The sequence below is a fragment of the Lepisosteus oculatus genome, chromosome 21 (genome assembly GCF_040954835.1).
Source record: "Lepisosteus oculatus isolate fLepOcu1 chromosome 21, fLepOcu1.hap2, whole genome shotgun sequence".
NCBI classification, from domain to species: domain Eukaryota; kingdom Metazoa; phylum Chordata; class Actinopteri; order Semionotiformes; family Lepisosteidae; genus Lepisosteus; species Lepisosteus oculatus.
The window spans coordinates 7291455-7313555 of NC_090716.1; the positions used below are offsets into that span (position 1 = coordinate 7291455).

At 41.6% G+C, this 22101-nt stretch overlaps 2 protein-coding genes and 1 long non-coding RNA gene across 3 annotated transcripts in view; 1 reads left to right on the forward strand and 2 right to left on the reverse strand.

Moving 5' to 3' along the window:
* Positions 1-11622, reverse strand: part of nav2a (neuron navigator 2a) — a 222733-nt gene extending 211111 nt beyond the window's left edge. Inside the window, exons 1-2 of the mRNA XM_069181810.1 lie at positions 11536-11622; positions 9085-9681 (exon numbers count right to left, since the gene is read on the reverse strand). Coding sequence (XP_069037911.1) covers positions 9085-9165 — 81 coding nt within the window. The 5' untranslated portion in view covers positions 9166-9681; positions 11536-11622. The remainder of the gene's footprint in view (positions 1-9084; positions 9682-11535) is intronic.
* A 1131-nt stretch (positions 11623-12753) lies between these two features.
* On the forward strand, positions 12754-21924 carry e2f8 (E2F transcription factor 8). Its single transcript, XM_015338459.2, has 14 exons — positions 12754-13188; positions 14501-14591; positions 14871-15137; positions 15449-15602; positions 16015-16335; positions 16746-16907; positions 17025-17162; positions 17262-17471; positions 18014-18095; positions 18572-19085; positions 19365-19649; positions 19742-19877; positions 19988-20370; positions 20679-21924. Exons 2-14 carry the CDS (start codon positions 14508-14510, stop codon positions 20844-20846), a joined length of 2904 nt encoding a protein of 967 aa, XP_015193945.2. The 5' UTR covers positions 12754-13188; positions 14501-14507; the 3' UTR covers positions 20847-21924.
* Positions 16305-20709, reverse strand: LOC138224404 (uncharacterized). The gene is made up of 4 exons (XR_011182877.1): positions 20621-20709; positions 20019-20401; positions 16613-17456; positions 16305-16370 (listed from the first exon to the last, which is right to left on the reverse strand). It is a non-coding gene; the product is annotated as an uncharacterized lncRNA (long non-coding RNA).
* Positions 21925-22101: the final 177 nt, after the last annotated feature.

The window sequence follows — 22101 nt, forward strand, 5'->3', positions numbered from 1 at the left end:
ACGCTTCCAATATTCCGCAAAGACCCTCTCTGAACACCAAACCCTCTTTCTGGCTGAGTGGAGCTGGGTGTCCCATCTTGTAAAAAAAGCACAGCCAGTTTCAAAAAGAGCCTCACTTCTGTAGTAATACATAAACCTGTTCAACTTCATCAATTATTTAGAAAACATACATAATATGAACCGAATGCTTTATGCCTGGGTGGTTTACAAGTCTTGGAAGAGGCACGGCAAGGATCGTCTCCATCTGCTGGTCTCATTTCGCCTTTCTGTGGATGGAAGTGCTGCCGTTTCCCCCTAGTTTCCCCAATCCCTAATTCCAGTCTTCGTGTTCAGTCGAGTGAAGCTGCCACCTGCTGAGCTATCCCAGTGTGCACTCCAGAGGCTGCAGATCTCCAGACTTAGCCACACAGCTGGAGACGCCACCCCCCCTCCCTAATCACATTGTAATGCAAAGCACCTACCTGGAAACAGGCAAGGGAAAAAGCATCTGATGATGTACGGACTCTCCTTCCACAATCGCTCCGAATAAGAAAGACCGCGCAACAGGTCGGATTAATAAAACATTTAAATCACATCTAATCTAACACCTTTTTGGAAAATGGAAAGGCAGACTCCTAGTGTGGCAAAATGAAAGGAAACTAAATATTTTTACAAAATGTTGTATCAGTAACCCAAAATATGTCCATCGCTTTCTAACAATGTTATGTTCTTTTCAGTTTAGGAAAAAGCAGGTGTTAAATTAGAACAATGCAAAAGGTGTTTTAACAATTAGAAATGTCAAAATATCAGCTACAGCTACAAATTTCTGAAGCCTAAAAATCTTTATATGAACCATGGTTAGCCCTAAACTGAAACTGTAGGTAAAATTTTTAAAAAATAAGGCCTATGCAAAGGAGCATGGCATTAAATATCCTTCAAAAATACCTACAGTATATCACCTTAAGTAATGGAGAGAAGATCTTTTTCCTGTTGGATGAGAAAACATTTAATCCTCACACGACAGCATTACTCAGTACCGTGTCCAGTCCTGAAACACAGTAATAGTCACAAAAACATCTTGAATCTTCAGGCAAAAAGAGGATGCTGTGTGTCTCCCCTCTGGATTATTTGAAATGTAATAATTCCTTTGACCCCATCAGTGTACCTCAAAAATCATTCCAGGTTAATAAAAAAGCATTAATAAAGCAAACAGTCAAATGCCCACATACAACTGGAATATATAATGCAAATGAACATCTTCTTCCAGAACAAAAATCCTTACTGATGTGAAAGCAGCTTCCACGACTTTCCAGGTACTGCAACCAGACAGCAGCTTCAGGATTTCGATCACATAACATAAATCACGGTAAAGCAGTTGAGAAATTTCCATTAACCTCCTACATATTCTCAACACACATGGCGCGTTTCACAGCTTTCACGGCTCTTTGTCAGGGCCGTGTCTGCAGCCCAAGTGATAAAAACTACAGAGCTCCACACTGACGTGTAAGGAAAAACTGGGAATATCTAACTAACCACTTCAGGGGACAGAAGAGAACTGTTCAACGCACCCCTTATCAGGGCAAAATTCCTGAAGCGTTAAATTGAATTTTCCTCCTATACGACGGAATTCCATGAAAATATTAAGTCTACAAATAAGAAGTGAATGTGTAATTTAGCGCATTATGTTTTTGCCCCTTTCCACCTGTCGTGGGGCAATACCAAGGAGAGTGCTGGTATCAGCTAGTGTCTTCAGGCAGCGCGCAAATTATTTCTCAGAACAAGATAGCAGTGAAAGAAAAGCATTAAATTGTAAATTGTTTTCTTTTTAGCTTGATAAGAGCAAAAAATGTTACCTACTCCATCGCTGTCAAAATGAAGCAGGGAAGAGATTTGTTAGTTTTAAGCCCCCAGTATTCACTTGCGGACACCAATCCAGAAACAATTCAAGGAAAAGCACTGATGCAGTAATAAGACTGAACTTGCCTTCTTTTTAGCCAGATAAAATAACACGGGTACTAATCCATCATAAGAAGGGATTCAAATTGTTGCTAAATGTCTTGAAGCAGGTCTTCCACACTTAACTAACTGTTAATCATACACCCAAGGTATTGCGATTTAAAAACAAAACAGAGGATAGAAAATCTAGTTGATATTCCAAATTAAATTGAAACAACTTTTATAATACAATACAGCAGCCAGCAAGCACTCTTATCTGGGAGAAAAGGGCAAAGAACAAGGGTGGTGGAAGAGGGCTGGCGGGCTGAACAGTGCCAGGAACAGCTTGAAGAATCTTGTACAATGATGAGACAAAATAAAGATATATGGGACCACGGCCAGGAGCAGAGGCCTGCAGCTAGCAGAACGAAGTGCAACACCTGTTCCCTGTTCCCACACATAGCAGCCCGGCTCTCGAAACAGCGCAGATGTGACTTATTGCGACACCCGCTCCTGGGCCAGATCCGAACCCGTAACAACCAGCAACGACCTGGCGATGTCAAAACCCGGAGAGAAGGGGGACCTACAGAATTGACCGGCCGTGGATGCCATTTTCCAGAGAGAAAATAAAGAATTGAAGGAAAAAAAAAAAGGAAAACCAGTAAACAGATTCTCACTTGGGCTAATGCAATACGAGCACAGATTAAAAGACTGTGCTTCGGCAGGAGCTCGTATTTGAGCCTCCAGATGGAAAAAGGCTTGGGACTTCAGCAGAAGGAGTCAGCTCGTTTTCTCTGTGCAGCTGCAAATCCTGGGTGTCTCTCCGCACTCTCTCACACAAGCCTCCATCCCCCTGCCCAAGGGCCCTCCGAATGACGGTGCGCCACCTGCTCTGCATCTTCCTTAAGTGGTGGGGTTTTATTTTTAAAGAGGGCCTACTGACAGATGGTCGGTGGACCTACAGGAGGCTCCGACTGAACCCTGCTGTCCACGGATGTTCATTCCTCCCCTCCTGTCTGTCTGTCAGCAGAGCTTCACTCCTCATTAAGCACAGTCTCCTTTCCGCCGTTGTCTTCCACAGCACCCAGGAATAACAGAAATACTGGACATCACATTTGACAGCTTGGTCCTCCCTTACAACCTAAGTGTATCTACCTACTTTACACAGCTCTTCTCAGTATTTAAAGTAGCCATCCCTTTAGGGAATATTATTAGAAATGTGGAAGTCATGCATTAAATATGTATTTGACTCCTCTTCATTCACATACTGTTTCATGACCTGAAGATTTACTTTTAAAAAAGTAAAACATGAAAAAACGAGTTATACTACCTCATGAAATTATCAATATTGTACAGCAGACCTATATACATAGCAACAAGCTATTTACATAGCAACAAGCACAGACTCTTAACAGCAAAGTTCTAATGTCGTGTAGTAGGATTTTCACTCCTACTCCTTTAACTCAAAAGAAATGAGGGCAGTGGGACAGTGCAAGTGGTCCTTCCACTAGATTCCTACCCTCTATTAATACTACAGATTCCTGCCACCATTAATATTCAATTAATTTTAAATGTCAGCTGCTTTGGCTGGGAAAGTATGTTATCAATAACATGGATTTATGTGTAGCAAGGATGACAACTTCTCTGCTTTTAGCACGCAGTATCTGGGAAGCTGGCCAACTCAGAACAAATCAAAATGGTGATTAAATTGCATTATGAATAGGTGCCTCTACACAGGTTCAAGTTCTACAGTAATAAAGTACTCCATCAATGAAATTTAAACTGAGACTTACGACAAAATACAGCCAATTAAATAATTAATATGAAAGGCACCAGTGGGCGCGTCAGATACAGTAATGGAAAAGCTTGTCTTGAAAAAGCATTAGTTCTGGCATTGTACAAAAACCTGTGTAGACTAATAACATACATACTGAGTGATGGAATAAAAATCAATTCTGGAGCTTTCTCAGTTCAATAATAAAGGCACATCTTAAGATATTGATCATGGATGTCCTGTGTCTTTCCTGTGAACATCTGGGAGCAAACAAGATACTGAATCCTTTGTACAGGGGAAAAAAGCATTCCTAACGTTCTATTTCTAACACAAATCAGAGCTTTTATGAAGAAATAATGGAAATGATTAGCGTTTTTGTTCATGTCTGATTATTCCATCTTCAGGAAAATGCAAAACAGACTCAAACCTATCATGAAGTCCAATCAAGGAAATGTCTTTTTCCTCCTCTTGCTGAATCACTGTTTGCAATTAACCGCATTAGGATTGACGTTGCTTTTTTCGTCATCAGCGCTTCAGTGCCACCCTTAACTAATTAAGAAAACTTTTCAAAAAGAGGGCAAAAACATCTTGGAACTCTTCTTGCTATACTAGGCAGAGATCTCCCTGACTTTCATCCGTCTGCAACACTGTATTAGACATTAGAAGGACAATTTGCATGCTTGTGGTAAACAGATTGCGCAATGTTAAATAAATAATTTTGTTGAGGATCTGAATAGGGAGATGAAAAAGAAAAAGCCCTAATTGCACTCCAGTCAGACAAAGGCAACAAAAAAATGTATATGAAATTAAAGGAAAATTCAGTGTTGGGCACCTAGATGTTATTTTTGGCATCAGATCATTTGTTTCTGTTGTCACGAAAGGACTATGTATCACGGCAATGATAAATTACAGTTTAATAACTTACATACAGCTAAACCACTGACAGCATGTTCCACATTGTAGCTGTCAGAATATGATTACTCTGAACCAAGGGAACCTAGTGTGTGCTGGTTCAAGAAATCAAAGAAAACAAAACTGAATTAGCCCACTGGAGCGAAAGCCTGGGTTCAGCACAAGCTTTGATCCACCCTGTAAATTATATACCCAAAGCTGGAAAGCTGCCCTTTTTTCTGCCAGAAAGTTCTTGCTACAACCCAATGAAAATTTGTCATCAAGTAATGATTTTTAATTTTTTGATTGGTGAGGAAGTCAATGTTGTGTTCTGGGCCTTAGTGTTGCGGCCACTATCTCCTTTAACTTCAGTTCCCATGAAGCCAATCAAATTAAACACAATGGGGGAAACATTCTGAAGGTCAGGTCCAAAAATGATCTAAAAATAAGCTTTCTCAAAGCCGGGAACTTGCAAGTGTTCCAGTAATAGCTTTTTATCTAAAAAGAGTGCCGAACGCTTCTAAAACCCATCCATGTCTTCAGGGGGGAGACTGAATCTAGGGTCAGTAATTTAGGGGATTTACAACTTGGAAACTTTGTTCAGTTGTTTATGGTGATGCGTTGTCCACCTTGTAAAACTTCAATTAAAAGATCTGAACTAAATTTCATCCATTTCAATCTTTCTAAGACGCAGAAAAGAGGTACAGGAAAGCTGTGCTCATCATTCTCCAAACTGCTCACATTTGTACATTCTCTGCTCGTTTAGAGCTTCGTAAAAATGATTAATTTCAATGTCAGCCAATGCAATTATTACAGCTGACAGCACTCTGCTTCACAAAACATCCAAACCTTCCAACTTAGTTATTGCAGCACAACTAAGTCAAATGAAGAAACACCGTTGGATGGGCGAAACTAAAATGCTTCACCATTGCCAGTTTAATCGGACAACTTGGTGCTGAAGGGACCAACTGCTATTTTGAGAAAAATCTACCTCACTGGGAAAGTTTGCTTTAACTTAAGGAGGCAACATTTTGGGGGAGGGTTAGAAAGAAATAATAGCCAAGGGACAAAAAAATATAATCCCAAACCCACAGTCATAATGTTTAGATCACACAACTCAATTCCTCCAAACAGTGAAAAATCAAACACTGATATCCTGTGATTTTTCCAGAACAAAATGTTCTTCCTAAAAATCAAAACAAATAAACGGGAATGTTAAATCTGTACCACAATCCCAGTGGAGTACAGGTAGGGTGAACAAACGACTAGCGACACGTGGCACTATGATTTACACACCTGACACTCCACTGCTAAGGAAAACCAAACCCAAGATGGAAAAATACCTTCCACATCCCAGCCACCAACCGAGCTATAACAAGCACATGGGAGGCAAAAACAGTCAATAAGTTATATTCAGTAATGTATCTCAAAGTAATCTAAAGACAAAGCAACGTATTTGCTACTCCAAAATATGCATTTACTGTCCACAGGAGGGTATCAATTTTTAAAATCATATAGACTGCTCACATCTTATTTACCATATAAGCATCTCATCGCAATTGAGTTTTTCATGGCAGGTGCATTATGACAAATACACTGAACTTCTGGCACAACTGTTTCAGTGCTATATCTCTAGCTTCTTAGACGCATTATAGTTTCCTATTTTTATAGAGTTTTTTCCATAATGTAAGGTGCCATTTTTCTATCTGGCTACATGTCCATTTTCATTCCATGAAACTGTAGCTAAAAAGACAGACTGCATTTTCACCATAAAAGATAAAATACTGACTGTGAAACTCCAAGAAAGAAAAAGGTATCTTCTTATAAAAAAATGCATCTGCAATTAGGAACACAAATCATATTTTCAGCAACCTTGAGGTAATTTCCTCTTGCAGGATCTACTTGGTATTTTATTACTTCACAATTTTTTATTTTTTGCAACTGGAACAATTCACTGAGCCAGTTAAAGCAGGCCTTTTAGGAGACTGAAAATTCCTCTGGCCACACAAAGCTGGAGACAGACTAGGCAGATGAGAGGTTTTTTTTTTTTAAATGAAAGGTTTAATAGCCATCAAAGCACATCAACAGGATGTGAAACTCTTGTTCCCATTAAAAATTCAAAAAGCAAAAGCAGTCCGGGCCATCTGGGGACAGGCAAGTGTAGAACATGATGCCAGACCTTGGATTCCATTCACTATCAGACACAATTCCAACTACCGTACATACGTCCTTATCCTGGACCACAAAGCCCAGTTGAGCATCTGACCCACTACAACAAGGACCACTGACATGGTGAGGGGGATCTAAACCTACTTGATAGGCACAAGTAGCCCCATTATGCACATGCCTGCTTTAAATTGCATTTCTCCTGATCAGCACTGCTTTCTTTCAGCCTGGTCTAGAAGGTCCCAGGTTCAGACTGCCGTCTCCAACACACCTCTGAGGGGGAACGGCACTGTACTAGCAAACCCATTTAAGACTCTGCATGGAGTCAAGACTTCATGATGCCAACACTGTCACACTCCTCACAGTCTTGGGGTACCAAGGGTGGTAACTGTAGCTTTAACCCCAACAAAGCATTTGGGCATGGTGTTGCAGTGGTTAGCACTGCTGCCTCACAGCGCTGTGGCTCTGGGTTCAATTCCTGGGGTGCGTGGAGTTTGCATGTTCTCCTCACACTCATGGGGGTATCCTCTGGGAGCTCCGGTTTCCTCCCACAGTCCAAAGACATACAGCTAGGTCATTTCGCTTCAGGGAAAATGGGCCCTGGTGCCAGTGTGTGCGTGTCTGTGTCCGCCCTGCGATCAATGGTGTGTCCTGCCTTGTGCCCAAAAGAAAGCAATCTAGAAAATCAGTAAAAGATCCCAGCTGTTTCTTTCCCCATTAAATTATACTTATGATAATAAGTCCAAGGTGATCAGGTTACAAAACCTAAATCCCTAATAGGGTAAAAAATAAAAGACCAGTATTTGGTCCCTAGAACATTTGTAAGCCTAAATGTGCACAGTCACAAATGATTACCCGAGGAAAAAAGATTTTAAAGCATGTTCTTTCATTGGCACAGACAGATTAACAGCCTTATGAAATGTCCTTGCAGCAGGCTGACACAATACATCCAAATATTCTGCAGTCTGGGGAAATTGAGACTTTCCAATGAAGTGGAAAAAAAATGTATCAATTTTCAAATTAAGTCCCCTTTTACCAAAAGAAAAGAGAAAGGGTAGTCAAGAGTTACCGGCAATCAGTTCAGCTCATTAAAAAGAAAACCTGAAGGAAGTGCAATTCGACTCCACATTAAGATTTATTTTGCCAACACAAAAGCGAGCAGAGCAGCCCGTGCATGACAGTCATTAAAATGAATCTTACATATATCATTATAAATGTACTAATCTCCATGACGGCTGGAGTTCAAGTTAAAATGAGCATCATCAAACCGTGACCAATTGATGTTATCCCAGCTGCCACCAATGGGGTGGCATTAGACTTTCAGATGCTACGACCATACCAGCATGCACCATGGTCAAAAGCTAGAACAGATGGGAAATGTGCATTTCCATAGCCATCAAACACCACATGCAGCCATCCCTGCCTACCAACCCCCCCACCCCACTCTATCCAACACATATGTATGCAATTGTTACCCATGCAATACGCTTACTCCTGCCCTGCACACAAACATAACCGGCGGTCTGATGTGTAGTTTTACCAGCACTTCAGCGCGACACAAGAATAGAAACTTGAATAAAATAAGTTATTCCGCGCGGCTTTAATTGCCCCTTACACCTCCCCCAAAGCGTTTTTTTTAAACCCACCCCCCTCCTCTCCAAGAGGTTCTCGTGCTGTACGGTGCAGCTCAACTGAGGCACGAAGGCTCTGTTCTCCAAACACGAAAGAGAATTTTCTCAGCAAGCTTCGCACCTTCGTACAAATACAAAACATCAAAAACCCAATGCCTGGAGACTTTTACTAATGCCTCTTAAAAAGAAACTTTTCAGATGACTGTGTGCGCAAGGGAGACTACCTAGACAAAAGCTGCCAAAGCCCACATGCACCTTCTTTTAAAACAAAGCTGCAATACAGCCGAGACAAAACCTATGAAACATCTGAACGTCTTGAAGTGTTAATCTCATTAAAGTGACTCACACACAGAGGTGGGCTGGATTCAGGTACTCGGCTCCCAGTGTGCACGTATCAGTGCAGTACGAACCCTCATCACCAGTTGGCAAAAGCTCGTCAGACTTTTAGAATAATACAGAAAGTGACAGAACGCACATGTTCTCCATCTAAACCCAGCAGACAAAGACACAACAGGGTCATCCGGCTTGTGTTGTGTACTAATCGAGGCCTCCATGCTTTTTTGCTAGCAAGATCTTCTTGTCTGGGCAAAAGATGCAGAGGAAGGATAAACCTCAAGAACGCTAGTTTTTTTTTTTTAAAACACATATGGATAAGGAAAGCCGTGGGTTTAAACTCCTGTTCACAAAATGCTGAAATCCTGGACTTACTCTTTTTTGATCATCCAGCCCGTGAGTCACCGGCTTTCTCCTGTGATGTTGATGCTGGGCAGACTCGGCTCCAGATTCCATTTCCTTCAGTGCCAATCCTCTCTCCTTTATCTTCCAGTCACTTTCCCAGAATATCCAACAAATCCCAAGGCAGAGGAAACAAAGTCCTTTCACGCCCACCTCTCTTCCTTCAAAAGCAACCCCTGAGACTTCCACTTGAGCACTTTCCAGAAAATCATCACCTTGTGGTCCTGGACGTTTTGCTTTTCTTCCTCCTACTTCTCAGTCATTTTCCAAACCATCGTTCTTTTATTTCAGCTTTATTCCAGAAGGGCCGGCCTGCGTGTGAACGCACAAGAGCAGAAGGTTCCCCAGTACTTGTGGCTTGTGTTTCATCATCGCTGCAGTTATGTGCACTCCGCCACACTCATCCCAAAGACGCATTTAATCCACCGGTCGATAGGATCAGCGCAACATACTGGACAGGTCACCCTTCCATTATCAATCAGCAATCCTGACAATGGCTATTTGTAAATCCCACAAGAGCACAACCCAAAGTCTTCATGCAATGGTGCCATCTGAGTAGAGAGAGGCGATCTGAGAAAGAAAACAAGAGGGACGTCAGTGAATCGCATGGAATAATGTGGAGTGAATGAAAAGACAGGCTTTAATAGTTAAAAGTGCGAGTGCCACACGTTTGTAAAATGCAACATGCTCTGGTCTTGCAGCTGTTTACTTTTTAGAGTTGCCTTATAGAAAAAGCAAACCGAGAATGCTTACAAACATTTGCAACACATCAGATAACAGTTTGATATGACAACAGAAACTATATTTTTTAATTTGTTTCCACAGTTAAATGTCAGCCCGAGTCCCTAGACATTGTATTACATTACAGTAAATAAACCAAATTTCCAGAGTGAAAGGAGAAAAGAATAATATTTTATTTCAGGCAAATACACATTAGCCAAGTGTCCAGGCCTGTTTTCTAAATTAAAAAATGAACTGCATTATAGGGGGAAAAACAATTACTAGAAATTATATTTTATTTGTTCCTGTTCTCGTTAGTCGCTTCTTAATCAGTGCCGTTGAAGTAGCTTTATTTGAGACTTTTAGATTAAGTACTAAAATGTACTTTTAAGTTGTCTCCAAACTCGCCTTGCTGGACCAACCGAAATCAGGCTTGTTCGGGGTTAATAAAAAAATAAAATAACTGTAGACGTGCATAAGCTGTCCAAGCAGAAAGTAGCGAGAGAAATCGCTTTATTTTTTATTGTAACTGTGGTTTAACAATTCCCGGAGAAATTTCGAAGACTTCGAAATACTCCAATTTGCCACATTTTCGTTAATATATACCTTAAATACGTGACAATCAAACGACTGCAACTTGCAATGTCCTGTTCAATCGTTTTGTTAATTCAAACAATGTTCGCGAGACGCGAAAACTACCTCAGAAATTTGTGTTCCGTGAGCCTTTTGTTTCCATGTAATCGTCCAGCTTACTGCGTACACGGCTACATTAGAGATGTCGGTTTCCTAATAAGTACTAGAAAAGCACTGTGCGACTAGTATGTTTGGGTACTTGGGAAGAAAGACACTTCTGAGTTACAAAATTGTAACATTGTCACCTTCTAGTACAATTTATGACGAATTTCCCAGACAAGCACCTTATCTGCAGTTCCTGTGAGGACAGGCAGACTGTATTGCGCAATACATAATATAGATAATATTAGTGCATTTATTTAAAGGCGTTTTTTCCGGCGTCTGCACCGACAGTGATGGTCTGTAGTTCACTAATAATAAATTATGATACGGATCACACTTGACCAGATATAGTGCATTTAAAATCGAACCGAAATAAATTTTAAGACGCCTAAATAATCAATTGCTTTGCCTTGAAGCGGCTATGTCGCAGGTTTTAATTCTAATACTCCGGCAAATTGTCAATTGTGAAACGGATCTAGATTCCGCATTGCATAAAAACCCAAAAAATCACATTTTTAACTAGGTCTTCAACCATCTGCCACGCAGTGTGTTATAAATGTATGAGACGGAGGTTATGGGTACATCTCGAATGATGCTTTCTAGACTCTAGAGTTAACTTAAAGCACATACAGCCAATACATAGACAAAAGCTGATGGGAACCTACTTTAGTTTGAGAACATTGCAATTATAGCACTTTGCCAACCTCCTGCGGGAAGCTCATAAAACACAATCCCATTACAAAACTTAGTATTTAATTACATCTCCCGAGTCTCCCTGCTGTCCCTAAAGATCAGACAGTTATACTTCTCTCTGCTTAAGCACAGTCAGACGAGTACGTCTTCGATTTGCTACCCGTCTGCAGGAATACTACTGCAAGCATTTTCTATCAATCTGGATAGCAGCGCACGTGCCCTACTACAATTAACGTGCATCTTTAAGCAGGAGGGAAAGAGACTAGTCCTACTCACCCAAAACAAAACCCCTCAGTGCCCCACTGCAAACAGGCTCCTCTCCATACACATTCTAGCTACTCTCTCCCCGTCTTACAGCCAGTGCATTATTGCACTGAAGAACCCCCTCTTTCTAATCGATCACATTACGTCATTGCTAAGCGCGCCAGTCTTCTTCCCGGTTTTTCAGCGCTATCCGTCTCCATGGAAACTTCTCTGGGAAAAAGGAATCTGTTGCCATCTAGCGTCGACGAGAGATTTAGCACAAGAGGAGCAATTTCGCAATTAACCGGGAATATTTCATTCTATTAGATCGCGAGGAAAATAGCAAACGCCATCATGTGTAGTGCATACACAAAAAGCCTTAAGGCTTAAGGGTTTGAAAGACAATCCGGCTCAATATCTTAAGATTTTAAAAAAATAATGTCAGTCCTCTTCTTCCGTTTTTCTCCGAAGTGTGCTGTCAGGTCTTTCATGACAGCGTGGTTGGAGCCTACGGTCACTCTATGGGACCTTGGTTGGAAATTCGCGTCCCGGGGGAACAGCACCTCCTACTGGTCCACCAAATCACTCACAGCAGCAACACGAATTTCCTTGAAAGTTCCCCTGTCCAGCACTGAAACAACCCAGCTCTGCTTAGCTTCCAAAATGTACAACGGGATCAGGCCCCAGCGATTTCTGCAATCCTCCTAAGTCAGTATCTGTTACCAGGCTTGGGAATCAGATATTGTCATGCACTTTAATTTTCTCCCAGTCCTCAGATACCTTTCGGAAATCACTGAGATGTATACTTTGTTCCCTACAAATTTGATACTGTGATTAGCTATACTTGAAGTTACACTCAAGCAGTCACATTAAACGATAAATGGAGACACACGTCTCAAAATAAACAATTCTGCACACTTTTTATCTCGTTTTATTCCTGTTCTAAAAGCGCCAGCACTACAAAGCTCAACTAGATTTACAGCCCTTGCATAGTAGCACGGCGCTGCATAGCCTAGTCATTGCTAACAACAGGGAAACCAAGGCGTCTATTTGCATTAAGGTGGACAGTGGCACTCCCTTGCTCGCAGGCCATACGTGACGAAGTCCTTGGCGCTGAAGCGCTCAGATAACATTAAAAAAAAACGCCGCTCCGCGTTCTCACGGCTCTGATTGGCTGGAAGGAAATGTAAAGCAGGGCGGGAGGGTGAGCGCGCTGTATGAATGACGTCAGGCGGGAGTGGGGCAGGGAATTTGCGAAATGCCTCCTTTTGTACTCACTGAAATGTAAGCTGAGCGACTGATCGCTGGTTTAACTCAGGGCATGCCTTAAGTTATAAAGTTCCTCGATATTGGATGAGTTGGTATAGTGTGTGTTTTTTTAATTACATAGGATTGTTCTACAATTTTAGAAGTGTTATAGGTTTTACAGATAATTTATTACCAGTACAGTATATGTGTTTGTACTTGCCTTACCGTTTGTATTTACTACATGTTTACGAATATGAGAGCTGCTACACTTTGCCGGTTAAGTTTTTAAGACGGATCTTCAAAACGAAGAATGCAGTGAATATTTAGCCATCGATTGTATTAACTACAGACTTTTTTTTATGGTCCAACTCTGAGGATCTGAGTGTGTGTACATTAAGCGACGAGCAATACAAGAGGATCTTTTTAACTTGCATCTGGGTAAGTTATTTTTATTTTATGCGTTTGTGTAACATGATTCATGTTGAGAAATATTGTGTTAGCTGAGAGTTATCAGAAAACGATATGGAGTGTAATTTTAGCACAGTTTAGTAGCTAGAGTTGATCCCTGGACTACTGTATCTACAGTACGTCACAAGGATTTATTGTTTATGCATAAGGTGAATAATATGGATTATCCTGCTCCTGTTGAATTAGCTGTTTTCGGGCTACATAAAGGATTCGCTTTTCGTTTTTAGCGAAGTGTTTTTACAAAAAAAAGCCCGGTTTGAAAGTTCCCTAAACTTGAGGAAGTTGGGGGAGGCAAGCTTAGTTCGCTAAATGCCGGGTTCCTTCGGGATTTCGATGTCCCTTTAACGAATATCTGGAAAACACATCAGATTTGTCTTTTTAGGCATTAAATTGGTTATCTGATGCCGTGAATGTCTGATATTGAACTAGAAACCTAGAAACAAGGGCGGCAGTCGAGACCCAGGGCTAACTACCCTAGCAGACATTGTATGAGCGGGGAAAATTTAAAGAACCCGCGCGTTTCTTACAATCCAGTATTTACATAGTATAGTCGCTCCAAAACACGCTGCCTCTTATATTTTCAAGAAATGTCCACCGTCCCATCACGATTATTAGTATTCATGACTATTTTTTTTAATTTAGGGTTTTATACCGTGTGCCTCTGATTAGCACATTCCTTTCCTGGGGTGATCATAAACGCTTCAAGCAAAACAATCTGCGTGCCAAACGAGTTTTAGACGTCGACGTATTGTTTGTCGTTTTCTTCTGCGCTACATGTATGGCCATAGACAAAGTGTAATTCGTTTGTCTTCGTGCGTGAGTTGAAACACTGTTTAATAAGCAAGCAAGATTTCTGGGGACGAAGGTCCCGGAGTTCCGCGCCAATAATTTAAAAATATCTGTACTGCGCGGGACACTCTAACATCACAGCGAGGCGGACTCCCGCTTCATTTTTATTGGTCGATGAGCTAAAGAGGCGGGCATTTGCGTTGAGCGCTGTTTCTGATACGGCAGCGCAAGTGTCAGTTAACGACGGGCTTCCTCAGAGGGTACTACGAGTTTGATGTTAACTCTTGAGTTTCTGGACTTTTGTAAGTCGGAGATTTTGCTTGGTCGGTTCTTTTTTTAAATAAGAAACATAATTTTAATCTTGAAATCAGCGTGGCAGCTTTTCTTGTGCTGCAGATGCACCCCCTTTACACGCGTGTTGGTTTGGTGTGTGATTTAACCTGACACATATAACACTGATTTGATTTTTTTTCCCCAATTATTTTTTTTAAAGGTGGAAGATGACAAGTGCATTGTTGGAATTAAAGAACTTAAATCAGAAACCAAACCGTTTCTCTAACACACCGCATAAAGAGGATGGAAAGGTTAGTAATACGATGTACAGATGTACTGTTTTTTTAACTAAAATTGTAATTAGTTTACAATCCTTCACTGTAACCTGCTGATTGTCTTCATCAGGCACAAAAAATCCCCTCCAATCTGAATAAAAAGTTTGATAATTGATAATCAGTACAGATTATCTTCATATATTTGTATGTTTCTGTTTTTTAGGGAAACGTTTTAGTTTAAGCAGGATATTTGTATTTGAATCACTAAGTAATGCATATTCATTCAGTTAAACATTTAATTTTCCTTTTTTGCAGTATGGTGTATTTGTAGAGCCTCCTGCACTGGGAATCAAAACGCCACTTAAGGCTTCTACCTCACATTCAGTATTAGCAGAGAGTCAGCAAGACATGGGGTCTCTGACGACGCCAACCAAGGGGAAAGACACTCCTGCCTGTGAGCCTTGGACCCCAACGGCAAACCTTAAAATCCTGATCAGCGCCGTTAGTCCGGAGATCAGGAACAGGGAAAAGGAGCTATGCATTGATGACACTGAAGGGGCAGGGGCTATTGATAGTTCTCAGGTAAATGTCAATTCTCCATTCCTGCAGGTTTTAATCTGGCATTAGATTGCTGAAAATAACCTTGCATTACATGTCTAATTCATTCATCCTGGTCCAAACAGCATTTGTATATTTATTTTCTCATCCTACAAAGAATTTGCAGTTGAACAATTATTGTTATGGTGTAATTAATTTATTTAATCCTTGATTTAATCCTTTTACAGATGTGTTTACGTTACATCAAAAGCTTTGTTACAAAAAAGGTACAAGTTTCCTTGCACTACACAATCCTGAACTCGATTTAATTACTCATTTGTGTCTCCGTCCCCCAGGAACACTTTGGCGACGATTCTGACAAACTTCAAACAAGCCGGAAAGAAAAGAGTTTGGGGTTACTCTGCCACAAATTCCTAGCAAGATATCCTGATTATCCCAACTCTGCCCTCAACAATGATATCTGTCTTGATGAAGTAGCTGGAGAGCTTCGTAAGTTGCGATTTATGTTTCAGTAGGCCATTATCTGTCTGGAGGTTCCATGTTTAGGAAGTGATTCTCAAAAACAACCACAAAGATAAAGACAGAGCTAACGAGAGTTACATGCCAAGTTACTGTTAATTTTAAAATGTCGAAAACAATTGCAAATCAACAGATGCACCACAAGCAGAACCAGAGCAGATCTGTTGTGTAATTTTACGAACAATTAGATGGGAAAACCTAGGAAGTCTCTGAACAGCCCCAGGCTGCTAGTTAACAATCCCGGGTTTGCACTGTGCTTGTACTGTACGTCACAGGATTCCCACAATAAGATATTTCATTCGCCTTCGTGGTGCTGCTCTTCAACCCGCGTCTCGCTTATAAATCCGGATTTTAAAAAAGAACCCGCGTTGTGATCACACAGATGTGGAGCGCCGGCGCATCTACGACATCGTCAACGTGCTGGAGAGCTTGCACATGGTCAGCCGGCTGGCCAAGAACCGCTACACCTGGCACGGGCGGGGCAAGCTGGCGCAGACCCTGGGCATGCTGAAGCAGGTGGGCGAGGAGCACGGGTACTCGGCGCAGATGCAGCAGCTGAAGCAGAGGAGTCACGAGAGGGAGTTCGACTCGGACGCCGAGGAGAAGGAGAACGAGGACGTGCGGCAAGCCGGGGGGCTGGATGGCGACGTGGGGCAGAGGGAGATGTTCTTCGTGGAGCTCCCGGGGATGGAGTTCAGGGCAGGTGAGGCTCCGCGCTTCAGACACGCTCCCTTTTGTCTGTGTGCGAAAATGAGCATGGAGAGGAAGAGGCTTCCAACAGCAACTTTTTGAAGAAATTAAGCTCACAATTAACTCTATTAAATCTTTCCCCTCAAAGCATCTGCTTATTTCTGTCTGGCTGAAATGCTTTCACAAACATTTGAAAAGCTAAATGGAAAACGGAAGCCGTCGAGGTGTTAAATGCAGATTTACAACCTATGACCACAACCAAAATATGAGATGAAGAAACTGGTTTTTACCTCAGAGTGAAGTGTCATACGTATACATGGAAAAAAGTTGCTGCTGTATAAAAAAAAAAAGACCCTTGTGTCTAAGCAGAGAACTACACTAAACAACAGAAACCTCACTGCCATTTCCTTTCTGCTTTCACAGCTTCGGTCAACAGCAGGAAGGACAAGTCGCTGAGAGTTATGAGTCAGAAGTTCGTGATGCTGTTCTTGGTTTCCAAGCCCCGCGTGGTCAGTCTGGACATCGCAGCTAAAATTCTCATCGGAGAGGATCAAGTGATTGATTTGGATAAGAGCAAGTTTAAAAGTGAGCAGTATTTTATTTATCTGGATTTCCGTTTTATGACGCGTGCTCGGTTGCTCTACAATACTTCAATAATTCGGGGACCGCATGTGCTTATGGTTTCCACTGCATCTATTCCAGCAAAAATCCGGAGGCTGTATGACATCGCTAACGTGCTGAGTAGTCTGGAGCTGATAAAAAAGGTGCACGTTACAGAGGAGAGAGGCCGGAAGCCAGCATTCAAGTGGACAGGACCTGAGGATTTCTTATGTGTTAAAGGTACATTTTTAATGCTATAATTTACTGCAGTTGTTTAATATGATCATACTACTTTTAGTCTTTAAGCTTCATTTTGCTTATTTTTTCCTTTTTCCACAGATGAAAAGACATCATCAGCTGCCACTTTAGCTACATCCAAGACATTAGAATCCAGATCCTCCATCGAAAATTGCGCCAAAAATCTCTTCCCTTCGTCCAAGACAAAGCATAGCTTCACACGGCACCCATCTCTTGTCAAGCTAGCAAAGAGTATCCAGGATGACCGAAGGAAAATAAACTCTGCACCCAGCAGTCCTGTCAAGATGAAAAGTAAGTGTTAGGCAGTACAGCAATACAGTGGCGGGGCATATCTTTAACACAAGTAGGAAGCTGCGTCAGCATGCGTAGGCTGCAAAGGAACAAGTAAAGGTTTATTCCATGATGAAAATAAAACAACGTTTTCGGCTGTAGAGTCAGATGGCACTTGAAGAAGGCTCCCCAGCCAAAATGTGTTTCTTTTTTTCTCTTTTTCAGCATTAAATAAATCTTTACATCTTTAACACCTACAAGTCTGAAAATAAATGATCCCCCAGATAAAGTGAACTACTGGACAGTGATACATGTCACAATGAAGCAAGATGTCTTGCTACACAGTGCCTTACAGATCATCACTGGCATCTTTTATTAAACAGGAAACAACCTCTTCCAGCAAACAGACTAGAATACTGAGCAATACATTTATAAGATGTTAGCTTTTAAATATTGTGTAAATTGTGATGGATTATGAGCAAGTATATGGCATTTAATGTCCCTTTTGCACTTTGTTTTTTTTCATTCTTTACACTTATCTCCGTATCCTTGTTTCCCCCAAGACTCGACCGATCCTGAATGTTACCCAAGCAGAATGGCCCAGCTGGCAGCCATCTGCAAAATTCAGCTTGATGAGCAATCAAGGTAAGTTCTAACTAAGGTCATTTAGTGCAATATTTCTTTTCTGTAATGTGGAAATGTTTCTTATTTCCTTATTTAACTTGGTTCGGACAAAGCATCAAACTTTGGTTTTTAATAGCCTTAATGCATCTAAACAAACAAGTAATAGGTTTATTCCATGCTGAAAAAAAAGAAGAAAGAAAACGTTTCGGCCGTGGAGCCTTCTTCAGGTGAGAAAGACAAGACACCTGAAGAAGGCTCCACAGCCAAAACGTTGTTTTCTTTCTTCTTTTTTTCCAGCACGGAATAAACCTATTACTTGTTCCTTTGCAGGCTACACATGCTGACGCAGCTACCCACCTGAACTACTTAATGCTAATACAGTGATAATGCACATACACACCAAAAAACAGTCACCATGGGGGAATCAAAACTTCATTTGTTCAATGCAACTCATTTTTCTACCTCATGAAATAAACTGCTATTTACTTTTGTTTTAGGAAAAGCAAGAAGAAACCCAAACAGACTGTGACACAAGCTCAAAAACAAAAAGGAAAAGCCACCAAAACATCAGGAGCTGTTGAGCAACTAGTAAACGCAGAACAGCAGGATACCAACTCTCAGGCTAAGACCCTTGCGCCATCTACCAGAGCAGTACCTTATCTTCACTGTCAGTATTCTCCCCTCATCCCCATGATACTACCTCAGAACCAGACTGCTGGACCATGTGCTATATATGTGCACTCTTGTGCGCGGCCAGTAGCTAATCGCTCCAGCCTGGCTGTACGATCCATGAGATTTGAAGATAAAGGTGGGGAAAGTCCACCTGACGCTGGCTTAGAAATCCACTGCGACAGGACAGCTTCAGCTTCTGATCCAGAAAATGACTCCTCTCAAAAGAATTGCCAGTCGCCTTGTTCGCTGAACAGTCCCAAGAGGGTCTATAAACGAGCCTGTACTGAAAAGCTTGAAAACTCTTCTCCAAAAAGAAAGAACACCCAGACAAATTCTAGGGTATGTTTTCCTCTTTCTATTTTTGATTCTAAGGGTGTTTCCAGAGCTACAGATAACCTAAAAATATTAGCTACGTTCATTGTTAGCAACTGTCATTCAGAAAAGTTAATTTGTTATATTACTTAAAAAGTGCCTGACCAATAGGTTTAGTCAAGCGTTAAGGAAAGACGTATGTAACTCTCCTGCTTGGTTACCGATGATTCGGTGTCAATTTTCTCAGATGCGACCCGAGAAAATGCTCATTCTTAAGTGAAATTCTCTCCTGATTTTTATCATCAGGGTTCGTCACCCGGTGAAGCAGAGCTATACGAACTCTACCTGGACAAGCTCAAGGCACGCAGGGGATTGGTACCCAACAGACCTTCGCCTAGAGCCTTGCACTTAGATCCAGAGTTTATCAATACCCCGGAGAACAAGGGATCAGAGCAGCTTGACGAAAGTGTGGAGACATTCCTGGAAAAAGAAGAGAAGCTTTCGTGTTCCGACAGCGAAGCAGGACTTACTCCTATACGATCGGTCTCCGTGCCAGAAATCATGGTGCCTTCTGGTCATCTGCACCCTGAGGTAACCAAAGTTTGATATTTCCGTTCCAAATGATATCCACGGATGGGAAAATGTGTTCTGACCATTGATTTTTGTTACATCTGTTGTTCCAGGCACTAGTGCCAGCCGGCTATCTTATTCCCATATCGCAGCAGTCCCTCTTCAGCCTTCAGAGGTCGCGGTCCCCGGACGGAGAAAGCCCCAAGCCCTCAGCTTCACACCACAAGGCTTACCAACCCCCTGTCACAGGTACCGACACGGAGCGAGAAAGCTCACAAGATAGCATTGGAACTCCCGTGTTTCGGAAGTGGTTGAAACCCATTTGACTACCATTCTGTCTTTGCCCCCCTCCCCCACAGGGGCCCTACCTGTGATGTCTTCAGAACTCACCCCTACGAGCTTCACATCGCACGCCACGTTTCAGCACCCCAGCCCCTCCGTCTCCCTCGCCTCCTTTCCAGTTATCAACCAGTCGAGCCCTTCTTTTGCCTCCGGGCAGCACGTGAACAGCCCCAGCCCCGCAATACTGAACTTCACACTACAGAACCTCGGGCTGATCTCGGCTGGAATCCCGCAGGGTGCCAGCCCTGGCACTGTGGCCACCCCCCTGGAGCAGGCCAGCCCCGTCCCAGGACACCTGAGCTTTCAGCCAGGGGGGATGATCTTCATCAAGCCTATGTCTCCAGTCCCGGTTCAGCCTCAGATGCCTGGACAGCATGTTACTTTGATCAGTTTACAGCAGGTGAGAACTAGGACTTGGTTGTTCAAGACCTCTTAAAAGAAGAGAGACAAAAAAATGTTTCACGCTACTATATAGTAATATGCAGTTGTTGATGTAACACATTGTAAATTATTAAATATTTATAGCAGCAGTGAAATACAAAAAAGACGTGCAAACTATGTAGAAATTATTTTTAACCAGTTACAGAAGCAGTCAGAACTGTTTATGTAAAGCATGAATTAACATTAGAGTAAAAGTATCCATTACACACCTTGAAAACTTTGAATCCAAGTTATCAGCTGACTGTAACTGTTTTTATTTTCAAACAGCCTCTTCTGGCAACGCCCAAAGCATCCCAGTGTGCTCAACAGAGCTTCTTCCACACCCCAGTCTCCACCTTGTCTCCCTTGGCTGCTGTGGTCTCGTCTAGTCATTCGTCTCACGAGAACATTTACATACCGCAGAGGAAACTTGAAGTGAGCACTGAAGAAACCTGAAGACTGTAGCAGCAGACCCTCTCTGCACTGTTTTTTTCTTTCATGAGCTGCAAAACGATATTTATAAAGCTTTGACAATTTGACTGTGTGAGTGGGGGGGTGTCCCTTTGCACAAAGGGGTACGCTAGTTCATATTAAATTATTTCTAGGTCCTAAGCACAGACGTGTTCAGGTCCTGCAACACCTGCAGTGAAAGTCATTAAAAAGTTTTGTGGATTTTACAAAACAGATGGATATACCTTCTGAAGACTACAGCCCCTGCTACCAGGTGTCCTCTAATAAAAACTGCAGCATGGAAAAACTTAAAATATAGGGTACCTGCAGGTTTTAGAGTAGTTACAAAACAGCATACTGTATGTACTCTGCTATTTACTTCTTGCAGTTTCTACTGAACCAGACTTGTGCCCCATGATCACTGAAACTAACTGGGCTTGAAAACCTGCAAAAACACAAATACAGTTTACACTGTACATCTTAAAGCACAGACAATGTTTTAACAGTTAATCAACATTTCCACAGGATGAGAAAACATTCACACTGAAGATCTCCATCTTTAATGTTAAACACTAGCTTTTTATACAGTCAGTGCTGTAGCAGAACTGGAGTTTTAAGCAGGAAGTGGCACAGGACCTCGGACCCAATGCATTAATGTACTGCATAATTTTCCAATGCCCATTTAGGATATTCAAAATATGCATGTAGGAATAAACTATGACAAATGTTTCTTATTCAGTAATACAAGTAGCCTTAATAGGACAAATCAAACCGATACATGGATGATTCATGTTTTGCATGTTAGCAAAAAGATGTACGGCACAATGACATTTTGCACATTTTATATGTTAACTGTTACAGTTCTTTAATTGGTATCTATGAAATAAAGATAAAAAATGAATGTATGGGGAAATTTCCTATTAGTGTAATCAGGTGAATTATAATTTCATTAATTTATAGGAAGGATTTTCTTACATTTGTCAATGATCAAAATTGTTAACCTGGACTGCTTTGGTTGGATTGCAGTTGAATTAATTTGATATGTACACATTTACTAAGAAAATAAAGGGGGATTCTTTCTGTTTTCAGCATACAACACCTGTATTTCTTTTCACTGATGAAAATTTCTTAACTAAGGACCCTTCAATACAGCCTACAAATCTGACACATGCAGCTGCCTTCATATTTACACACATGCCCATATTTATCATGAGAACAAATGGCACCCCTAGGGACTTACCAGTTCCCAGCACAAAGCAAA